The sequence below is a fragment of the Linderina pennispora genome (assembly GCF_002104995.1).
Source record: "Linderina pennispora strain ATCC 12442 chromosome Unknown DL89scaffold_3, whole genome shotgun sequence".
Classification (NCBI taxonomy): Eukaryota; Fungi; Kickxellomycota; class Kickxellomycetes; order Kickxellales; family Kickxellaceae; genus Linderina; species Linderina pennispora.
In genome coordinates this window covers 1,601,397-1,623,452 of record NW_024468251.1, presented here as the reverse complement: position 1 = coordinate 1,623,452, position 22,056 = coordinate 1,601,397, and the positions used below count along the sequence as shown (strand labels likewise).

At 49.3% G+C, this 22,056-nt stretch overlaps 8 protein-coding genes and 5 non-coding genes across 13 annotated transcripts; 7 read left to right on the top strand and 6 right to left on the bottom strand.

Moving 5' to 3' along the window:
• Positions 1–690: 690 nt before the first annotated feature.
• DL89DRAFT_282534 (FAD/NAD(P)-binding domain-containing protein) lies at positions 691–2,172 on the bottom strand (the record flags this gene model as incomplete). The annotated part of the gene is made up of 1 exon (XM_040889694.1): positions 691–2,172. One exon carries the CDS (start codon positions 2,170–2,172, stop codon positions 691–693), a length of 1,482 nt encoding a protein of 493 aa, XP_040745908.1.
• Positions 2,173–3,024: 852 nt separating this feature from the next.
• DL89DRAFT_266062 (uncharacterized protein) lies at positions 3,025–3,478 on the bottom strand (the record flags this gene model as incomplete). Its single annotated transcript, XM_040886953.1, has 2 exons — positions 3,025–3,293; positions 3,421–3,478. The coding sequence occupies 2 exons, from the start codon at positions 3,476–3,478 to the stop codon at positions 3,154–3,156; spliced, it is 198 nt and encodes a 65-aa protein (XP_040745907.1). The 3' UTR covers positions 3,025–3,153.
• Positions 3,479–5,407: 1,929 nt separating this feature from the next.
• DL89DRAFT_t31 lies at positions 5,408–5,479 on the bottom strand. The gene has a single exon. It is a non-coding gene; the product is annotated as a tRNA-Asp (tRNA).
• Positions 5,480–6,871: 1,392 nt separating this feature from the next.
• DL89DRAFT_t32 lies at positions 6,872–6,942 on the top strand. The gene has a single exon. It is a non-coding gene; the product is annotated as a tRNA-Gly (tRNA).
• A 1,731-nt stretch (positions 6,943–8,673) lies between these two features.
• Positions 8,674–8,746, top strand: DL89DRAFT_t33. The gene has a single exon. It is a non-coding gene; the product is annotated as a tRNA-Lys (tRNA).
• Positions 8,747–9,248: 502 nt separating this feature from the next.
• DL89DRAFT_t34 lies at positions 9,249–9,321 on the top strand. Its single transcript has one exon. It is a non-coding gene; the product is annotated as a tRNA-Arg (tRNA).
• A 1,026-nt stretch (positions 9,322–10,347) lies between these two features.
• DL89DRAFT_266059 (uncharacterized protein) lies at positions 10,348–10,788 on the top strand. The gene is given in 2 exon segments (XM_040886952.1): positions 10,348–10,658; positions 10,669–10,788. The coding sequence occupies 1 exon segment, from the start codon at positions 10,355–10,357 to the stop codon at positions 10,550–10,552; it is 198 nt and encodes a 65-aa protein (XP_040745906.1). The 5' UTR covers positions 10,348–10,354; the 3' UTR covers positions 10,553–10,658; positions 10,669–10,788.
• A 306-nt stretch (positions 10,789–11,094) lies between these two features.
• DL89DRAFT_t30 lies at positions 11,095–11,176 on the bottom strand. The gene has a single exon. It is a non-coding gene; the product is annotated as a tRNA-Leu (tRNA).
• Positions 11,177–11,697: 521 nt separating this feature from the next.
• On the bottom strand, positions 11,698–12,258 carry DL89DRAFT_221494 (DNA mismatch repair protein MutS; the record flags this gene model as incomplete). Its single annotated transcript, XM_040884523.1, has 1 exon — positions 11,698–12,258. A coding segment is annotated over one exon (561 nt), but the record flags the coding sequence as incomplete, so codon positions are not given.
• Positions 12,259–12,396: 138 nt separating this feature from the next.
• Positions 12,397–13,593, top strand: DL89DRAFT_266058 (uncharacterized protein). The gene is made up of 2 exons (XM_040886951.1): positions 12,397–13,161; positions 13,246–13,593. Exons 1-2 carry the CDS (start codon positions 12,459–12,461, stop codon positions 13,536–13,538), a joined length of 996 nt encoding a protein of 331 aa, XP_040745904.1. The 5' UTR covers positions 12,397–12,458; the 3' UTR covers positions 13,539–13,593.
• Positions 13,594–13,999: 406 nt separating this feature from the next.
• DL89DRAFT_282532 (acetyl-CoA synthetase-like protein) lies at positions 14,000–16,370 on the top strand (the record flags this gene model as incomplete). The annotated part of the gene is made up of 3 exons (XM_040889693.1): positions 14,000–14,161; positions 14,246–14,351; positions 14,391–16,370. Exons 2-3 carry the CDS (start codon positions 14,262–14,264, stop codon positions 16,368–16,370), a joined length of 2,070 nt encoding a protein of 689 aa, XP_040745903.1. The 5' UTR covers positions 14,000–14,161; positions 14,246–14,261.
• DL89DRAFT_266057 (UMP-CMP kinase) lies at positions 16,333–17,222 on the bottom strand. Its single transcript, XM_040886950.1, has one exon. The coding sequence runs from the start codon at positions 17,125–17,127 to the stop codon at positions 16,405–16,407; it is 723 nt and encodes a 240-aa protein (XP_040745902.1). The 5' UTR covers positions 17,128–17,222; the 3' UTR covers positions 16,333–16,404.
• A 1,292-nt stretch (positions 17,223–18,514) lies between these two features.
• Positions 18,515–20,755, top strand: DL89DRAFT_282530 (acetyl-CoA synthetase-like protein; the record flags this gene model as incomplete). The annotated part of the gene is made up of 2 exons (XM_040889692.1): positions 18,515–18,568; positions 18,638–20,755. The coding sequence occupies 2 exons, from the start codon at positions 18,515–18,517 to the stop codon at positions 20,567–20,569; spliced, it is 1,986 nt and encodes a 661-aa protein (XP_040745901.1). The 3' UTR covers positions 20,570–20,755.
• Positions 20,756–22,056: the final 1,301 nt, after the last annotated feature.

Here is a 22,056-nt window from a genome sequence, read left to right as displayed (position 1 = left end):
GATTACCCAAGCTGAGCGCAGGTGAACCTACCTTGTTACTGAACCCACCTCAAAAAGAAGCTGTAACCGCTTGGTATATGCAAAGAAGTTCTATACAGAAAAACGAAATAAAAGTTAACAAGGATGGAGAGGGCGAAAGCGATGCTCCCCAGCCGTCGTTTATATCAGGACCTGCCCCTCTTCGTGCAGCACACACGCTGCATTGGTTGCCTTCACCGCTTTCCCTGTAGATTACAAAAACTACTGAATCGCCAAAAAGGAAAAACAAGAATACAAGCTGGTTTCAAGTGCGTGATTTTCCCTCCTGCTTCTGAAGCAAATAATAGAGAGCAAATAGCGGCAACTTGCTAAATAAAGAGCCGGCCCCCTTGTTTTCTGCGGGCATCCGTGGAAATAGCATTTGCTGTCGTCTTGGCAAACCTGCATCCATTCAAAAGCCGGATGTGCCCTAGTAAGGTGCGACAGGGGCGATTGATGACTAGCAAGTCCGCTGAGAACATGCGTTCCTGATGCCTCAAAGAGAGCAGTGTCTTTGTGCATTTACAGCTCTTCGTGATCACTAGCACCTTCACTACAGTGCAAAGTCAATGCAATACATATCACTGCAAAGCCATATGCGCTTCTTTTATTGATCTCCCATGGAAACTGCGCATACAAGTAGGATGCACATGTCTCTGAAAGCAAAAAAAACTATTCATTGGAACCGCTACCAAAGAACGCATCTAGAATTTGCTGTGCTGCCTGGACTGCCGAATCCAAATCCACCGACTCATCAGCCATGCCAGGGGTACAAGTATAACCGCCTCTTGGAGCCAGTGCACGGCACTCAAACCCAACACTCAGCATCCGGTGCGCCTTGTCACCAACAGCGCTATCAATGGCTCGGTCCAGCAACTCCTTCGACTGCGAATACCGGCCTTCTGTCCACGCATACATCAAAGATTTGCCCTTGGGAACAACCATTGTGGCACTCGTTAGGTAGAGCATAGAAACCACGTGGCTACCCTCGACAAAGCTCAGCATGCTGGTCGTATCTTCACCTAGTGCTGGAAAATCCAGGACTGTGAACCTGCGAGCGATTGGTACTTCAGTCTCGGATTCTGTGGCATCTGACAGGTACGACGGATGCATAATGAGGGATTTTGTTGTTACCCTGCCATGACTCAACTCAACTACATAACCTGACTCTGTCTTCTCAATCTGCTTGATCGACTCAGACAGGATATATGTACCGCCGGCGACTGCACATGAGCGGCAAAATGCCTGTGCGACCTCAGCCCCGCTGCCATACATGGAGCTCAGGAATGCCATGCGGCCATAACGCCCTATCGACTTTAGATACTTCTCCACCCGTGCACACCCCTCGCTGACAGAAATCGGACGGGTCGCCCGTGCCACGGCATACAGAACCGCGTTCAGCAGACTACCATCAAGCTTGAACTGCTTCCTCAGAAGATCGCCAAAATCCTCGTTGCCATGCTCACTGGTCAGCTTAGAAACCTGCTCCGGATCACTGATTGTTGTCAGGAGCCGCATCAGCTTGCGCTTCTCGATCAACTTCAGGGCAGTACTGGCAAATACCTCCTCCTTTGAGTCCGGCACCCGCTCAACGCCAGCATCAGTCACCAGCAGATTCGCATCGACGCCCTTGAACTCCATGTACTCGGCCATACCCGCTGCAATCAGCACGTCGATAAGCGGTCCGCGACAGAATGTGAGCTTTGGTGCTAACTCGAGTGCGTACCTGCGCGACTCGCCTGCCAGCCTCTTGAGTACATCAGAATTGCTCAGCTGTTCCAGCTGTTCGCTGCTTAGATACTCAGATAGCATCGCCAGGATCTCGCCTACCTGACAGCTGCCTTGCGCTGTCTCTGGCAGCAGATTATTAGCCGAGACCTCGCCGCTCTTGCGTGCGCCAAGCTGCATCTCAACATCACCAATAGCAATATCCACTACCGGGACCTGACTCCGATCTCGAAGCCTAGTCGCCCACTCAATGAAGCCGATGAGCGAGAAGCTGGCGTAGTCGCCACCGTAAAACGGGTTTCGGTCAATATGCAGCACCTTCTTTTCCGCGGCTGCAATGTCACTGGCCACGATCGACTCGACTAGCCCGGTGCCCAGCACAACAGCGTCGTACTCCTCGTTATTCAGTGTGTTCTCCTCTGCCATCCTTTTTCTTGCCCAAACTAAACTATTTAGCAATAATACACATGGATGCGCATTACAGGGCCGCTCCCATGCATAGCGGACATGTACAAATCACGATGGCTTAGACTATGGGATTGCCATAGCTGCCATTTTTGGGCTGTTTGTTTATTATCGCCCTCTCTGCTGCCTTCACCCATGCTGTCCGCTTTTTGCAGCTAGGAATCCTGCCACTATGTCACTCCAGCGCCCCGTATTTTATCCAGAGCTGCCAATTTAGCCGCCAAGGGGGCTTCGCCAGTACGCCACCCGCTCACACTACGCTCTCTCGCTCTACAGTGTATGCCGAAGATTGCCAGTTCGCTACGTATCTTTTGGATCATGAACAAGGTGTTGATCTGACGCCCCATGCCAATATACTGTGCATATGCGAATCAGGCAAGATATGCGAATCGGTCGCTTGTGCCTGCATGCATAGCAAGAGCAATTAGACCAAATTTGGATCCGGCGAATTTGCTTGTAGTATGCATTTTTAGAGAGAATGCCGATGGCAAACTACAGCAGAACAACAACCCTGGCGTACCGTGTGAACTAGGCAACAGACAAGCTCCTTACAGTTGTATCCTGCGCGACAAAAGCGGCCACCTCAGTAACGCGGCAAAAGACATGGTATTTTCCCTCGCTACCTCCCATAGCATGGCCCCTCGTCTACCGGAGCTTTACTGACTTGCAGCAACAGTAGCAGCAGGAACAGAGGAGAGCCCGCTCCGCATACTATCCCTCTTAACAATAACCGAATCGAAGGTTTACTGGTGCTGGATGTGTGCTGAAGTGAGTGTAAACAGTGGGCTTTACAGGTCTCGCGCATCATGACTGTCGACACAAGTTTGTATTTATGCAAGCTGGCAAATGATTTATGAGAAATGGCTACTGAATATCTGTATGCGTGTTGTTGTCAGAGTTTATATGTACATCGTGTAGAGGCTGTCTGGACAATGGTTGGAGCTAGTAGTCAAAATCGGTGGGCGGTCGACGAGGGGTAGGATAGTCGCGCTTAGGCGCCAGATCGGGAATGGTAGGGTAAACACTCATGGTTGCTTCTTGGTTTGTTGTGTGAATGCTGCTGTAGCAGGAAGATCCGTGTGCTGCTTAGAGAGGTGGGTAGGGAGGGAAGGTCAGAGGGGAAGTGTGTAAGGCCGAGTGAAATGGAGACATGCCCGTCTCTTTTATAGCATGCTCCACTCAGCTACGGCGGATAAAGGCCTCATGCACCTGTGCGGCTAAAAAGTAGCAGTGAGGGGGTGGGTGTAAAGGGTGGGTAGCCAAGCATTCTGAAATCAAGCTACATTCCTCATGCATTGAGGTTATTCAATCGCCCATCAGCAACTGCCCTTTTCGTCCATGTGCCAGACACTACAGCGAGATGTAGAGTGGGGACTGTGGGGACACGAATAAAAACCGATATTGCTGACAGCAATGATCACAAAGACTTGGGCGTTAATTCGACGAAGAGCACCAAGCACAGCATTCGCTGTTTCTGAAACAGGCGCTCTACTTGTGCCCCTTGCCGAGCTGTGCATACACCCTTCCCTGGTATGGCACAAATCGCCTTTCCCTTCGGCAGCTAGTTGTCACAAGCTGGCTGTGATGGCTTGCATGAAAGTAAGAGATGGTTGCCAAGGCGGCGACTCCCTCACTGCGCACTTTGCTTGGCCATCCCCAGATTGCGGATATGGTTGGAAATGTGGTTGCCGGATGCACCATTTTTAACTTCCGAGAACTGCGCGCGCTGGGAAGAATACTCTTGGGTTCCTGTACTCCGGAGTCAGTAGCACATCACACGACCCATTCACCTCTATTCCGGGGATTGCTTTCGTGTAGGCTTTTTCAACTTGTTCCACAACCCGTCACATGAGCAATGGTAGTAATGCTTGGAACTGTAGCCAGAAGCGAAGCTGTAGTCGCGTCCTCCGTGCCGGGCATGTTTGGTGGCCAAGTCTTTGCCCTGGCCTGATGATCCAAGAGGGGGAAATAACCAATCCAAATAAGAATACATTGCAATTCTTGGCGCTCGGAATAGACTCTGGGAAATAGGGCCCATTCATTGTACTGGAGCATAGCCCTCAAGCCGGTATTGCCAAATACGCTATTCAATCCTTCTGTGCCGATCAGGTGGTAGAGGGTGTCCTTTTTCCTAATGCCCGTTAGAGTGCTGGCTTGGCAACAGCCAGGACCTACATACTGGCAGCACAACAAAAGGTGCTCGGCCAATTTTCTCACCACCTGAGCGCACATTTTTGGCTTTTTCTTAGCCGGGTTTAGGCCACAATCAGGCTTATTATTAGTGACAAACTAACCCCTGTGCTCGAATGTACTACTGCTTCCAAAGGATAATGACACACAAGGTGCGGAGGAATGGAATTTCTTCGGCACTGTCAGCATTACTGCGCATAGTATGACACCCTGTCTTGGCAAACGCCGAAGGAACAGGCAGGCCTGCTAACATAAGGAGCACTAACTACATGCATGTCCAGTTTTAGTCGGGAATGGCTGGCGAAAACAAGTGGTACTTCCGGTACAATTAGCCAGGTGTGACCTGAATAGCGCCAGAACTCACTGAGAATAATATGTATATTCATGTTGGAATCAATACTAAGCACCCAAACTACTTTGCCATAGAGACAAAAGAGCCTACAGGCTGCTACTTGTAAAGCGAAGGTGGCTCCGTAACATCCTCGAACATGTCGTCATTATATTCTTCGTTGTCAGAATCGTATTCCATTTTACTAATAGCGAATGTGATGGGGGTGTGAGTTACAATGTGAGGATAGGATGTTGGGAAGACAAAATCGCTCAAACGACAGCAGGATAGCCCCTTTTATATCTGTTGTGCACAAAGTGAATGCCAATCAAACAAAGAGCACAATAATGCTGTTGAAAGAAACACACTGCCAATTCGACTTTGCGGACACATGCCTGGCAGGAAGTCGAAATGAACTATGATTACCTTTGTGTCCTTTCTAGCATTCATGGTATCGAATGTTGAATGCTTGAGTCCATTATTGTCACCTCAGTAGTATGCAAAGATGAGCACATCCTATACCCTATGATCTCGTAGACTTATGACAAGCTCTTTCTGGCAAAAAAAAAAGATTTACCAGCCAGGTAAACAAAAAAGAATGATCCATGGCGACAAGTAGCACTCTGGGTTCAAATAATAGCAAAAAATCTTGTGTCACAAAAACATGCAAAAGATAAGCTCTCCGACCGGGAATTGAACCCGGGTCTCCAATGTGACAGACTGGTGTACTCGCCACTATACTATCGGGGATCTTCAGCTCGTTGAGAATGTCATGTCGTAATCGGTCCACGGTTGGACCATGACAATGGTTACACATCAAGGGGTTTTATTTGTCTTCCTTTTTTTCTTTTTACTTCTCTTCTCTTCTTCGTCACATGCCGCTGTTCCGCTATCAGGACGGACCGCCTCTGACTATCGCCGGTCGAGTTGACGCCCACGAATGGATTCGTGGCGATGTACCTGACTCGCGACGTCCACCAACAGATGGCCTCTGATGTGTATACATCGGGTCTATACGGATGTGGGAACACTGTCCCGTGGTCGCCCGGCAGCCGATAGCAGCAAGTAGCATACTCCGTTTGCCGAAGTCCATCCCGCCGAACGAGTATAAATACGGCCATGAGCAGTGAGCAACTTTTAGTTTTATTGTCTACTTTTTAGTATATGATCTCGTTAAGGAACAGTTCACTGAGTTATATTTCTATTTAGTTTTCCAAAGATAGTTAGGACCGTTACCATCGAAGTAGTAGATTACCTCGCAGATTTCCACGAACGAGAGAAAGAGCTTGGTAGTTTACTATTTCACTAGGATATCTGAATTTCCCGCGACCATTATTATTATTATTATTATCATTATTATTATTACTGTTTATTCACGGATATTCGATTCAAGCAAGACCATCGACCACAATGTCCTTCATGACCGATCCAGACAGTGCTGGTGATCGACCCACTGATCAAGCCTCTCCTTCACCCCTTTTAAACACCACAAGAAGTGGGGGAAATAAGATATATATAAAGCACTGGTTTAAGGTACCGATATTCTCTTTTCTATGCATCTGCTCAGAGCGCAAGCAGTACCGCAGAAGACAGACCCTAGTTACTTTTGCCATGATATGACATGATATGACCAGCCTATTCATAGGATTATTATGCACTTTTCTGGTGCTAGTTGTTTATGTATGTCCAATTCTATTTGATTTACTTCATGCTCTTGCAATATTGAGAATTTGGGGTTTTGTTTAATGCAACTATCTCCACTTGAGATGGTGAAGCCACAGTGCAAGGGCATATGTATCTGTCAGCTCAGTACTAAACCCAGTGCTCCCCAGCGCACAAAAGAAATATAGAAAGAGCGAAGCCAGTTAGGACTAGTTAGAACATTTAGGACAATTAGGACAATTAGGACAATTAGGACAATTAGGACAATTAGGACAACAGGATAAATCTGTCGGTGGCGCAGGACTACACAGACACACAAGCAGATCCTACTTAGGGGATGGACCCAATTGTCCTGGTACTAGCTGAATATTCGGATTCTGAGCCACTAGTCGTCCACAGCAACACAATTGTTTGAGTAAGAAATTAAGAGGCCACTGATCAGAAGTTGGTTTGCTGAATGGCTCTGAATCGGCGACTAAAGCGTCTGTGGTCCAGAGGTATGATTGCTCCCTGCCACGGAGTAGACCCGGGTTCGATTCCCGGCGGACGCACTTCTCTTTTGCTCACTCGTCCATTCCTGTTTTGAGTGGGTGGCTGCTCACCGCTCTCGCTGAACTTTTTGCTCTAGCAAACAGTCTGGTTTGTTTTGGCTATTGTGACTCCCTTGACATCAACCATCTTGGCCGTCGTCTCTTTTCCAAATAGTGGCTGGTGTGGTCTCAATTGCACTGCACTGACTACATGTTGAGTAAAGGCTAGTTAAAATTGCACTGCTAGGCTAAAAGGATGTTAGTTGTATCACAAGGCAGGAATCAGATGATGCTAGTTTGCATGAATGTATATTAGGAAAACAAGAGCAGAAATACAAAGAGACAAAAGTTGCCGATGCACTAGTTCCTCGAAGGAACACATACTTCATCTATTCCTATCCTTACGATCATGAACATACATCGTACGTGTTTCATTAGTAAGAACGAATGTTGGCTTTGGCATTATTATGAGTTTCTGATGTCTGCATCATGAGGGGTAGTATGCAGGTTTCTGTATATACTAGACTCACTAATCAAGTAGACCTGCTACTATCAGTGTTTTTGTTTGCTCATGGCCAAGCTTAACAAAATGCTAGCGAGTGGCACCATAACCGATATAGTCATGATGACTCAATAACATCCATTCATAGATGTTGCTTATATATATGCAGACACATTGAGGAGCAAGCACAGAGAGACAGAGACAAACCAGTTAGATCGCAAAGTACATCATTGTATGAGATCAGACTTGCAATACTGTCAGTCAATATAGGAGGAGGTTCATCACAAGCACGAAGTCATAAACATCGCATAATCTTGAGTAGTGAGTTGCACCCTACTTGGGAGGATTGAGCATGATATTTGCTTACTGAAGTAAGTGCAGGTATAAGACAGTGGCTGCTCCAGTTGCCGTAGATGAAGCAAAAAGGGAGTATCCATAATCCCTTTCAAAACACAGGGAGGCAGCAAAAACAGGAGTCAGAGGCTTGGGAGTGCGGGGTGTGTGAAGGAATTGGCTAGAGAGAAAATGAGAAAAAAGCTAAGGGGTGTGTGAATCGTCTCTCCTGCAACCCAGGTTTGATTGGGTTAGGTTATGAATGTGTTGTGTCTGTGATCTGTGATTCGCCACCGCGATTTTCACAATTTGATAGGCAGCACCAGGACAGGATTCCCTAGATGGATGAGGGGAGGGGTGGGACGGGGGCGGTGTGGATTGTGTGAGGAAACAAAAACAAAGAAATTAATATGCGCATAATGGGCACGCACTGCTGTAGTGACAGGCGGCACCAGAAACCGGTTTAGGGTGCTGGGTCTAGGCCGCAGTGGCATTGACGAGGGAGGGAATGCATGGGTATGTCTACTAAGGAAGCAAAGGCCAAACAGTATTTTACTTCTCTCCTCCTGATTATTCTCTTTTGTTTTTCTTTGCGTTGTTGTATGTTTTATTGAACTTTGACCCAGCTTGGGGAGTTGTAAGTCACAAGTATACTTCAGACTGAGAACTCCCAGTGGGTACCCTTCTCTGTATGTTTTGGTTCCTGGCCTGTGCGTATGTTAATAACGTTTGTTCTCCATCCAACAGTGAGAAACCTGGATAGATTGCTCGCAGTTGTTACTTAGATGTGTGGACCTCGTCGTGGTCATGTTGTACACGAGGGGATACAGCGTGTGTGCGTGCGAATGACACTGGTTCATTTGAGGTAGAACTCAGAGCGGATTCGGTCCAGATACTGGTCCTGATTCAGTGATTCAGCCCGGCTAGCTCAATCGGCAGAGCGTGAGACTCTTAATCTCAAGGTTGGGGGTTCGACCCCCCCGTCGGGCTGCTCTTTTGCCATTCTCCTTTTTGCAAAAAAAAACGGGATCAATCGAGGTGGAACTCGGTGTATTTTTTTGGCTGCGGAATTTTTCGATACGACAATGCTACTGCGCTGGATTTACATGTTGACAAGTAAGTTTTTGATGGTAATAGGGTTGAAGAGTATTGCAGGGATACTTGTGCTTTTTTTTTTGTTTTCTTTCACAGCTAGCTATAGGGCCGCAAGCAACTAAATGCAAGAAAACAGCAAGCATAAGTGATGAGGAAAGGAAACGTTCATATTCTGCACCTGCAGTATATTCATTGTGAGGGAGAGTTTACTGGCATATCTAACTCTGGCATGGCAGCTGAAGGATATCACTAGAAAGGAAGTAGAGGCAATGCGGTTTGGATTCAGTCACCCCAAAGTCGAGTTAGTCTGTTTCAGATTGTTGGGGTTGAAGGTGCGAATGAACGACTCTGCCCTCCCTGAGACAGAACCCAACCGGAAATTAGTGGTTCTGCCTCTGGCCGCGTGGCCCAATGGATAAGGCGCTTGACTACGGATCAAGCGATTCCAGGTTCGAGTCCTGGCGTGGTCGTCAATAGAGCAGCTTCTACATTTTTATCATTTTGCACCTTGCAAACTGATCTGGGTCTGAGCCAAACGTCTTTACTAACTTTTGCATCAACCATTAGAAAATAACCCAGTTTTTGTAATCTTGCAGTAATCGCTTTTTAACTGGTGAATAGATTTCATAATGATCTACTCGTTCATCTTTGACCTTGGTAACCGGGGAATGGGAAAGACAGGAAAGCTGGAATGACAAAAGTTGTCAAGATACTGATTCCTTGATGAGACGATGTATCTTGGCTGCTCTATTCCCCTGCGACCACGCTCATGCGCATTATACATTTTGTCGTGCTGACATTCGGGCAACCCCATGCCCTTCACCACTATGTGCAGATCCAAATCCCTACCTGTATAGACATTATAGGCCAGAATGGCCCATCCTCCCTTTTTTCTCTTCAGCAATTTCTGGTTATATTCATGACATAAAGCTCATAACTACTGGACTCTCTGAAGGTCAACATGTTGGCTTGCCCGATGTTGGTTTTATCGTCACCGAGAGCTTCTGAAGTCTTCATCGTGACATCCAGTGCTTATTAGATCCTCGTGTATATGATAGTAGTGAGGCATCATGCTAATAATAATTGAATATGATAAAGAGAGTGTGGAAGCAAGAGGTGACGATCTACAGTGTAGGAGGTGCGGTTGATTAGACTCTACAGCTGCTGGCCCAAACCAATACTTGCCTTGTCTAGTCGATTAGAAGCATAATGCCATATGTGTCAGTAGTACCACATCAGAAGCCAAAGAGACACACGCATTGACAAATCGTATGGCTGAGCATAGATAGACTATGGCCATGAGGGATATGCCAAGGTATCTGCTCTCTATCATAATGCTCTGCTCCTACTATTAATAATCAGACAAGTATTTATTACCATATATAGGGGAATATATATATGAGAGCAAAATTGAGGAGAAAAGGTGGACTGTTGGGTGCTTGAGGCCCTTTTAAGTATATGGTTAATCTTAACATCATGCTGCTAACACTGCCCTGTGCCACCATGCTTAACACCTACATCAGATATTTGTGTAAAAAGTTAGGCTCTGGGTGTCATAACAAAAGACATAGTGCAGCTAAGCAAATGATCCATAGTCTCATTGTTCATATACTTGCCCAGTTCTGGTCCCTTTGCATATATCTCTTTCAGACATATGCTTATGCTCTGCTTTCGCCTAACCATATCTCTAGAACTGGGTGATATAGATTTACTGCCAAGCACTATTTATCAGTAAGCTATGAGATAGGTGTGCAAAGTGGTATGTGTACGATTCATGAAAAAAACAGCTAGCAGGTTAGATAAAAACAAAAAAACAAAAAAAACAAGCGGAGCTTAGGAACCAAATGGTAAACAAAGGGTGTATTAGTATATGTTAGGATCTGTTAACCTAGAAGATGAGTGGTTGTCCGGTATATGGAAAAACAACTTCTCAAAAATATGTGTAAGGGGAAGAAGGGAGGCTGTTCGGCTGTCTGGGCCTTTGTACGTGTGTGTTTCAGCCTTGAAATTCAAGATCAGGAGTCTCTCCTGCGCCACCATGGGCAACATGATCGATACCAACAAAGCAGAGCTAGCACGATTGGAGAGTCTAAAGTACAGGCAGGTGACGCCACAATCCACTTAGGATGTAAATAAATTTGATTGTGATCTGTACATCGATACTGTTAGCAGCAAAAAAAAAAGAGAGGTCTTGTAACCGTCGCCTCAGCTTCGTCGACAAAAGCAAAAAAGGAGGGTTACGTTGATCAGAGTGGGATTCGAACCCACGCCTCCGGAGAGACTGCGGCCTTAACGCAGCGCCTTAGACCGCTCGGCCATCTGACCCTCAGTAATTGATGAATTAGAGTAAATTAGTATATACATAAACTCAAGCTTGCTTTTGTCCTTCTGCCGACGCCTTCTGTTTACCACCAGTTCCTTTCTTCCTGCCTCTACTCATCAAGGATTTGGTATGACCATTGCCCAGTCTAACGTAACAACGAGCTGTGCCCTTTCATCTCGCTACCTGTGATGATTAACGGCTGCAAGCTGATCTACAAACCATACTATCAACAGCGCCAGCACAATGGCCTGTGAGCAATCGCGCAGAGCTTAGGGCCCACTTCCCTCCTTTTTGTATCATGTCTGGGTACCAATCTCCACGCTCTGACCTTTGTTTTCCGAGAGCGTACAGCTATTCCAATTGTCCGCATTGCTTATTACAAGCCTTACATAGGTCCTCCTTTTTTCTTCTCTGATGATCGTCTTCCAGTCCATCTTCCTTATGCTTCTAGTATCACAGAGCCAGTATGTCTGGTCGCTCCTCTACTCATCCAACTGGCGGCATGGCCAGAAATGTTTCTATTTTAAACACTGCATCTCCTGATGGCAAACTGCCGGGCAGTCTCTAGCACCTCATCGGGCATCCCGGCTATCTGGGCTACATACAGGCCATGCGATCTCTCGCAAATTCCCGGCTTGACCTTGTGCAAAAACGCAAACCCGCCCTCACCATCTTCATATATCGCCGTATGTAGCGGCTGCACCCCGGCCAACGATGGCACGACATGCGGCACCAGCTCGTGGTAGTGTGTAGCAAACAGCGCCTTGCATCTGACCTTGTCGTGCAGATACTTCAGTGTCGCATAGGCAATCGACACTCCGTCTGTGGTCGACGTACCGCGCCCAATCTCGTCCAGGATCACCAATGACCGGCTGGTCGCATGCCGCAGGATGTCTGTCGTCTCGCTTATCTCCACCATAAACGTCGACTGGTCGAGTGCCAGATTGTCATGGGCCCCGATCCGCGAGTAGATGGCATCAACCACATGCAGCTGCGCTTCGTTGGCAGGCACAAAGGTACCAGTCTGCGCCAGAATCAATATCAAGGCGCCCTGGCGCAGGTATGTACTCTTGCCGCCCACATCATAATTTGTTATCGGATGCCATCAACATAATATAGAGCTTGAATAAATTACTCAGCAGCCACCATAATATATAGGTACAACAAAAATAGTACATCCAACATATCCCGCCTGGGTAAAAGTTCGACAACCACGCGGTCTGTTATTGTCTCTGGTTTTCCATCTCTACAACATACGTTAGGCATCTACAAATTAACAGTATCATGATATACAACGTCGGCACCCGGCGGTACCGTGTTTCAACCCCACTTGATGCGTCTAGTCCGTCCTCAACCGAAAGGTTTTGCGCCAAAAATTCTTTCCAAGGCAGCCAAACCACCAAAACACATCGCATAACCATCACTATTGCCCGCGCACTGCACAAGTACCTAATTGGCAGGCAGGGTTCTACCCTTAGTTCAATTCGGGAGGCATCGCACTGCAAAGTCACTGTACCACGCGAGAACTCGAAAAGTGACACTGTCGAGCTGGAGGGCAGCGAGGGAGAGATCCAGAAAGCCCGGGATCTTATTGACAAGGTGGTCAAGGAAAACTTGCAAAAGGTGCCATATACTCACTTTTTGTCGTTGCCGATTAGTGACTTGGATGTGCAGCGTAAGATCAGTGAGTTCCAGCGCGATATACACGGCGAGTATTTCAAGTCTCTAAGTGATACCAGCTTCAATGCACCTGCATCAATGCATGTGACTATCGGTATGCTGCGTCTTTTGACAACATCCGAGATCAAAGGTGCAGTCAAGCTGCTGAAGTCTCTGCACCAAGAGGTGTACGATTTGCTGGGCACGCGGTCGCTGGTGGTCAAGGTTGGCAATCCTGCGGCGATGGAAGCTAATCCGAGCAAAGCGCGTATTATTTACCTGAATCTCGAGGATTTCGAAGACGCACAGCGGCTTGAGAAAGTGTGTGGTAAGTATACCGCATGTACAAAAGCCATATGCACGATATGTATACCACCTGGAGTAGGTTAATTGCTATGTTCTCTGTTTTTAGGACTCGTGCGAAGCCGGTTTACGGATGCAGGACTAATTGATGAGGTCCGGCCGTTAAAGATCCATGCGACGATAATGCGGGCGGCGCAAGACAGCCCCACGACAGCTGATGAGCCCAGCCAGGCAGCGGATGACCGGCGTCGAGATGTCCGCGTAAATGCAGTGCCGATGCTTCGCAGGTATGGAGAGTTGTCATTTGGAGCGTGCAAGCTTGGGCAGATACAGATTGCAAAGCGGTTCCACTTCACGGACACCGGGGCATACGACAGCGAAGGCGCGATTCTGCTTCCATGAATCCTGTTGTTTTGGTGGGAAATAAAGGAAATCAACCGGGTTCACTGTATTTGGGTTCCATGATCAAGACGGGACGGGACTGGGTGAGAGGGTGCCTATATTAAAACACATTGCCGATCGGCAATTATGCGGGATAGCCGCATCCAGAAAGCCGCACGAGCTGTCTTTGTAGCGTGATAGGACAGGTAGGTCGCATAGAGGGGGGAGGTTGGTGTGAGAAAGAGGGGCGGTTTGGCAGGGCTCGTTTAACCACGCTTTAGGGATCCGTGGCCAGCCCCAATAAAACGATTGATTTCGCTGCAGAAAACCGACTATTCTAAGCGAAGAAATAAAAGGCCTTCCCCAAGCTGCATGTTTCAGGAGCTAAAGGCGCGTTTGGGCGGTCGTTGGGATTCACACACGCTCCAAAAAACAAAGGTAAGGAGGGATGTTCCTCAAACCTGGACAACCGTAAACATCACTTTTTTTCTTCAGCCAGCCTTTTTCCTTGCTAATTTTAACACACTTTTCTTTGGTTCCTTAGTTGCTGTTCTCTACACCCCGCACATAGAATGAGTTATGCAAAGCAGCAGAAATATGCGCTCGCGATTCCAAACTCCCCACATATCGAGGGTGAGACGACGGCAAGTATCAGTAGATTTTTGATACCATTAATACCAGATTAGCATGTGAATCACATAGCAGCTAATCATCATGTACTTCCGTAGCCGGTGTTGAACCGACATGCGTCCGACTATAAGCTCCTGTTTGGCGTGGAAAAGGTCAAAACAGCCTATGACAATTTCTTGCACGGAATGGAGGTCGCTGGAGGGCGTAAGTATTTGGTGCCGATTCCCGTGTAAACATATGCAGCTCTGGCATGCGCTATGGCTTATGGTGCATCTGTCTACACAGAGAAAGTGGCCTCCATTTGCATGCAAACTGATGCCTGGATTGCATTCCAAACCCATAGCTAAGGCGCGAGTCTTTGGATACCGCAAGAATTCGGCACAGGGCGCCGACTCGGAGTTCTCGTGGATATCGTTCGGGGAGTTCCACGATCGGTTTAGATGCCTTGCACGTGGCTTGGCTGGTCTTGGGATGCGCCGGGGCGATAACATTGGCATATTCTCTGGGAACCGATTGGAATGGCTGATAGCCGAGTTTGCTACGTATTACCACGGGTACGTGTCTGTGGCGATCTACGAGACACTGGGGCAGCTGTCGTGCGAGTATGTGCTGAATCTGACAGAGCTGACAACAGTGTTTTGCTCGTCAGAGTGTGCTCAAAAGCTGCTAAAAATGCGTGACCAGATCCCGCTTCTGAAGAAGGTCATTTTGATGGACCCGCCGGTGCAGGAGCTTGTCGATAGACTGACAGATAGGGGGTTTGCTGTGTACGATATGTGTGATGTCGAAAGGTATGGCCGCGAGTACCCTGACATTGAGTCACCGTCCAAGCCCGGATATGACGAGGTTGCAACAATTGTGTTCTCATCGGGGACTACTGGGCAGCCCAAGGGCGCTGTCTTGACGCACGGCAACATTGTGTCCATATGTGCAGGCGTCAATTTCGTCATGGACCAGCGCGACCTACCGTACATTGGGCCCAACGACTGCGCTGTCAGCATTATTCCGCTCTCGCATGTCCAGGGCCGCTCGCTAATGCATATGATCATCGCATTGGGCGCGAAGACAGCATTCACACGCAACGATCCAAGGTGCCTGCTTTCTGATTTGCGGCAGCTAAAGCCGACAATATTTTTTGGTGTGCCCAAGTTCTTCAACCGCGTGCAAGACAAGGTCATGTCATCAGTGAAGGAGCGCGGTAATATGATGAGCTCGATTTTCAAGCATGCGATGCGTGCCAAACTACGCAACATGAAGCAAGGGCAGAGGGGGCATTGGCTGTGGGACCAGGTTATCTTCAAGCCCATCAGCGAGACTCTCGGGGGCAATATCCGGCTAGTCGTCTCAGGAACATCGTCGATTTCGCGCGAGGCACTTGACTTCATTCGCTGCATCTTCTCGTGTGATGTCGTGGAAGGATACGGCCTCACAGAGACCACAGGTGCCTCCTGCATGACAGTGTCAAAGGATAACATCTCGGGGCACGTTGGATCGCCGTTCCCGACAAGCATGATCAAGCTGGTCAGTGTCAAAGAACTCGGATACAAGGTCGACGACAAGCCGTTCCCAAGGGGTGAGATCTACGTCAAGGGCGCAAATGTGTTCCGGGGGTACTACCGCCAACCAGAGTTGACAGCCCAGGTTCTTTCGCCTGATGGGTGGCTACGGACAGGAGATCTGGGCACATTTGATGCACTAGGACGGATGCGGGTGCTGGACCGCATTGTCAACATTTTCACTTTAAAAACCGGCGAGTCCATTGAGCCAGAGCGCCTCGAGTATGTGTACTGCGACAACGGACTAGTCAGCCAGGCATTCGTGTATGGCAGCTCGGATCACGACCGGCTGGTGGGAATAGCAGTGCCGGACAAGGAGTTCATGGAGGTGTTCCTGCTCAACAATAAGCTAATTCCTGAGGGCTCGCGAATCTCACACGAGCTTATCTGCGCTGACGAGAACATCCGCAATGCTGTACGCAATGAGATCAACCGGCATGGCACTGCTCGTGGATTGCGGGCGCATGAGCTGATCTCTAGTCTGTTCCTGGAACCGCACTCGTTCGATTACTATGATTTGCTGACGCCTAGTATGAAGCTCAAGCGGTATGAGGCGCTGCGCCACTACCGGTCATGCGTCAATCGGCTGTACCAGGATATCGGCGACCAGGGCTCGGTCATGTGCAGCCCCGACGGGAAATCTGACAGGAGCTACTCATTCTACTAGAAAACGTGCTTATGGTCAAATATATAAATTTCGCTTACTGGCTCTTGGGGCGGGCCTCCTGGCCGATACCCTTGAAGAACTGCTCGACCTGGTCGTACGTGTTCTTGTACACACTGTCCATAGTGCCCTTGCATGACACAGTGATGACCTTGCCCTCCTTAGCGTACTCGGTGATGACTGGCATGCTGTCGTTGAAATACGTCTTGAAGCGCTTCTTGATTGACTCGATGTTGTCATCGGAGCGGCCGCTGGTCTTTCCGCGGTTCAACAAACGCTCCAGCAGCACGGACTCGGGGCACTCAAAGTACAGCACCTTCTTAGCCTTGCAAACTGTGTCCTCAAACGCCTTGGCCTGCACCAGGTTGCGCGGGAATCCGTCAATCAGGAACCGGTCGCTCTCAGGGTGGTCCATCATGGCGTTGCGCAGCAGCCCGATTGTGATCTCGTGGGGAACAATGAGGCCCTCCTTGATATAGTACGCAATCAGATCGCCATACTGAGACACCGGCCGCTTCTGCTCGGCGCGCAGCAAGTCGCCAGCCGACAAATGCACGAATCCAAAGTCATCCACGAGCTTCTCCGAGTTCGTGCCCTTGCCCGATCCAGGTCCACCGAGCACAAACACAATTGTCTTCTTGTCGAACGGGAACTGCTTGATCTCCTCCTCGGAGTACGCCGCGCCGTCGATCTTCGCTTGCTTCTCGTCACGTTCCTTCTTCTGCTTCTCGTTCCACTCCAGGTACGGCTTGATGATCATCATGTAGCCCGACCCCAGCAGTGACAGCGAGGCCACAATCGCGAACGGGTGGAAACCAAAAATCAGGCGTGACTTTCCGCTGCCCTTGCTGTTTTGGCCCATGTTGAACTGGTTCGGCTTGTTCTGCTGCTCACTGGCCCGCACAATGCGGGAAGGCTTCGTGAACATGCGCTTGGTGGCAGAGGAGCGCAGAGGAGCACGTGCCTGCAGCGAGCGCAGCAGGGTGTTGCGAGATGCCGAGAACATGGTTGCTTAAATTTCGGGATGGGAAAGGAGGAAAAGAGGGTAAATTCGAACAGATGAGGGTAGGGAAGTAAACAAACAGTTCCGTTTCGAGACCCCGCTCAACAGTTTTCCATGTGCCCAACGCAGTGGAACAGATCCTCCACTTCCCTTCATTAATCCGATGATCAGCTGATGGACTATGCGACTCAGCTTCAGATTGGCAAGCAGTGTCGTGCCTGGTCCGCAGCAGGCGCACTGAGAGCAGGGTTTCCATTGAGGCCATCATCAATTAAAGCGAACTCGCCTCTGTATGCTATACCTGCCATTGCAATCCATACAGCAAATGATAGGAATATGTTGAACGGCTGGCACCCAGCACAACTAGCCACACCAGATTTAGCGTGTAATCTAATAATCGATGTGTGAAATACACTAGGGCGATCAGCCATATGCTTTATGCACGCCAAAATGTGCAACTGCTGCACACTCGGCATGAATAGTGGAGATATATGCCAAGCGCATGCTGTGCTCTGTCGGAACCCGGGCACTGACCGGTCAATATCCGCATGGGCATGTGAAATGACCGCTTGCCTTGGATCAGTCAAAAGCTAGCTTTTTCACTTTCAAAAACAGGCCCTGGAGTAGCGGGCCATGGCCATTTTTCTTCCTTTGTGGGTTCTGCACTGTCACACGAAATACGCTTTCGTGTGAGGGCGGTCGAAAAATCCTTTCATTTTCTACGTAGCAAATCGCGCAGAGGATCTCTCAGCGCGATTCGAATGGTTTTATTCAAAGTACTCTGGCGATTTCCACCCCAAATACACGGCACGGTTCCCTTCTGTTAAAAACAAGGGCAAGCTGCGATGCTGCCAGATCGGCTGCTGGGTGGTACTCCTGCAACATCGTATGGGCAGGAAGAAGGAGATATGTCATCTACACATTCCTGGGATTGGCACTGCCAGTGCACACAGCGCCATTACCACCTGCACACGCACTCCCTTTAAGAGCACTTTTATAACGCACCTTGTGACTCGAAAATCGGTGGGAAACCGCAGGTTATAAAACCGCCCCTTATCCCCACCACCAACCACTCTTCTTATTCCCTTTCTCCTCTCCTACACTTTTTCATTAACACTTCTATTCATACTGCGTGTATATAGCCATGCTTAGTTCTATTGAGCTCCCAGGCGCGCCAGCCATTCCCAATGAGACCAAGGTGAGCGTCATGCCTTGTTGGAATTCAAGCTCCACACGACACCCGTTTCTAACTATGTCCGCCCTGTAGCCGCGTATCAACAACAACTTGAAGGACGGAAAGCTGGTGTCCCGACCAAAGGGCATCAACTCGCTGTACGAAAACTTTCTGCAGGGGCGGCGCCTGGCTGGCCGCGACGCACCTGTATTCGGCTACCGCGTAGTCGTCGACGGTATGGGCAACGTTGGGCCCTATCGGTGGCTCTCGTGGGACATATTCCATGAGCGATTCGTCAATTTATCTTCCGGTCTCGTACACCTGGGTATGCGCGCTGGCGACAACATCGGTATATTCATGAACAACAGCGTCGAATGGGTGCTGACCGAGTTTGCTGGCTACTATCAGAACTTTGTATCGGTTCCCTTGTACGAAACACTTGGCCAGGCTGCTATCGAGCATATGGTGAATGAGGCTGAGCTCAAGACGATTGTCTGCACAAACCAGAATGCGCGGTACATCCTGAGCTTGATTGAGTTTGTGCCGGTGGTTATGAACCTGATTGTGGTCGACACGCTAACCAACGATGTAGTTGCGCTGGGTGAGGAGCATGGAATCAGTATCCGACCGTTCCGATACGTGGAGGATTCGGGCATAAAGGGAGTTGTCGATCCAGAGCGGCTCCCTGGCCCCGATGATGTCGCCACGATTGTATATACGAGCGGCACCTCGGGTACACCAAAGGGCGTCGTTATCACCCACGGAAACATGCTGGCATCATGCGCTGGAGCCTCAATGATCCAGAAATGTGGTGATATATGCAATATCTCACCTGAAGACTGCTCGATGGGATTCCTACCGCTAGCACATTGCCTCGGCCGCATGGTGCTGCACATCATGCTTTCGCGTGGCACCAAGACGGCATTCGCTTCTGGCGACACTCTAAGGCTGATTGATGATATCCAGGAACTGCGACCAACGATATTTGTTGGTGTGCCTCGCATATTTAACCGCATCCAGGACAAGGTTCTATCAGCAGTGCGCACACGCGGCGGTTTGCCCTCAGCGCTGTTCCAGTATGCGCTGACGACCAAGAAGGGCAACCTAAAGCACGGTCAAGTCAACCACTGGCTGTGGGACCGCGTGATATTCAAACCGCTGCGCGAAAAATTTGGCGGCCGCCTCAATCTGATTGTATCGGGGTCGGCTCCTATTTCGCCCGAGACGCTTGAGTTTTTGCGCTGCTGCTTCTCATGCAATGTTGTTGAAGGATACGGCCTCACAGAAACCATGGGCCCAGCAACCCTAACCAAGTGCGACGATGTGGAGCCCGGAAATGTCGGTGGACCTTTGCCTAGCACCATGATCAAGCTACGCAGCGCACCTGAGCTCGGCTACACCGTCGACGATAAGCCATTTCCGCGTGGCCAGATCCTTATCTCGGGCACCTCGGTTGCCAAGAAGTATTACAAGGAAAACAGCAACATGGTGCTGTTGGAACGTGGCGACGAATGGGTAAACACAGGCGACATTGGCATGTTCGACAAGTACGGCCGGCTGCATATCATCGATCGCATGAAGAATTTGTTCAAGCTGGCGCAAGGCGAGTACATTGCACCCGAGCGCATCGAGAACATTTATATGGATCACTTTATTGTAAACCAGGCTTATATCTACGGCGACCCGCTGCAGAATGCACTGGTTGCAATTATTGTCCCGGACGAAGAGTTCCTGCCCATGTTCTTAAAGAGCAAGAACATTCTGCCACCCAAGTCGAACTTGCCGCTCAAGGATATTTGCCGTGACACCAAGGTGCGCAGAGAGGTCACAGCTGAGCTGGCCGCGTGGGGTAAGGCCCATGACCTCAAGGGATTCGAAATTGCAAAGAGCATATACCTGCTGTCCACACCATTCGAAGACATCGGGCTGATTACGCCCACATTCAAGCTCAAGCGACGTGATGCACTGTCGTACTTTAAGGACATCATCGGCGATCTGTACAAGGAGCTCTCGACCACCAAGTAGCATACCGTTGTTGCAGATGCACTGAATATAGTTTACTTGAATCCACCAGTTGTTCCGCACTCGCAATGCGAGCTCAGCTGTGACACCTACACTACTATTTTTGCTGTCTTGTCGACTTAGTAATAGGCAATTGGATGGAGGGCTTTTTCTGATGTTTGTATCGTTTATGGCTTAGGCTGAAAGTGTGGTCGGCGCTGTCGTTTCTGCTTTAGAAAAGAGGCCTGTGGGCGAGTAGCGTTAAGATGTGCGCTGGTTCTCTAGAAGTATATTATAGATATACTATAAATACTCTGCTCATGATGCGAGCTCGACTGCTGGTCAGCATGGGTTGACACGTCGATAAGAGCGTCGCGGCAAACCGGTCATTTGAACGTGTCGGATGGTTGTTGGTGCAATAGCGATCCTAGACATCTCCCACCTTGATGGCCTGCTCAGCGCGGGCGTTTCAGCGCTGATTCGCTGCTGTACGCCTCTTGCGCAGCCTCTTGCGCGGGTTCTTTGTTGCAGGGGTGGTGCCAGAAGCATTGGCAGCAATGGTCGTAGAACGACGGAACCGTTCAGGAATACTGCCTGAACCACAGAGTGACTGGAAAACGAGTCTGAAGTTTAAAACTGCTGCGAGATCGCGGTTCAAGAGCCGAGACGAATAAACTCGCCTGTATTGTGCCATGGTCTGCTTACATGACTCGCTTGTACAGCGGAGAAGGACATGGCACTTCACAGTTGGGTTCTTCGATCTCTGGTAGGGCTGCAGGTTGGGAACATGCCGGGATGTCTGCAGCGACTTTTCGCAGCAGAACGGGCACATCGACGATGTCCGGAATTCGTCGATCAGATAGACTTCAAAGCCATGGTGCTTGAACTTGTCGCGCCATCCCTTGCCAAGAATCGGCGCATGGTGTCGGGCCATCGGCGCACTCCAATTGCCCATGATCAGCACTGGATCTGGACTGAACTTGCTCCGGAGTTTCGCGGCAAGCCTGTGGTCTGCACGGGCCTGGTTCATGAATGAATCAAGGCGCAGCTTGCGGTGAAGTGGGTACACCTTGGGACTGGTCCCGACACCCGGATGGGCCTTCCAGCGCCTCTGGTGCTGCTTGTTTGACTTAGTGGGCTGCTGCTCTGGTAACCTTCGCGTTGTCATCGTGTTTGCATAAAACGGTGCTAGGACACACCGCACAGATGCACGGGCAGCAACGTAGGCACGGAATTTTGCTGGGCTAAGGGTCCGGCAGCAGTGCTTGGAAAGCTCTGCCTCTGCCCTGCGGACAGCATCTTCTGGGACTTGATCCTTTGTACCCCCCGACGAATCCTGTCATGGTGGCGCAGCTTGAACTCCTTATTGCGCTGCTGCCGTGTGTAGCGGTAGAGCATTTTTTCACCCTCTTTCCCATTGCTGCTATTTCCGTGCATCATATACAGTAAATCGCCCTGACCTGGATCGATGAATACACAGCGGCCTTCCAGATTCTGCAGCTCTGACTGTG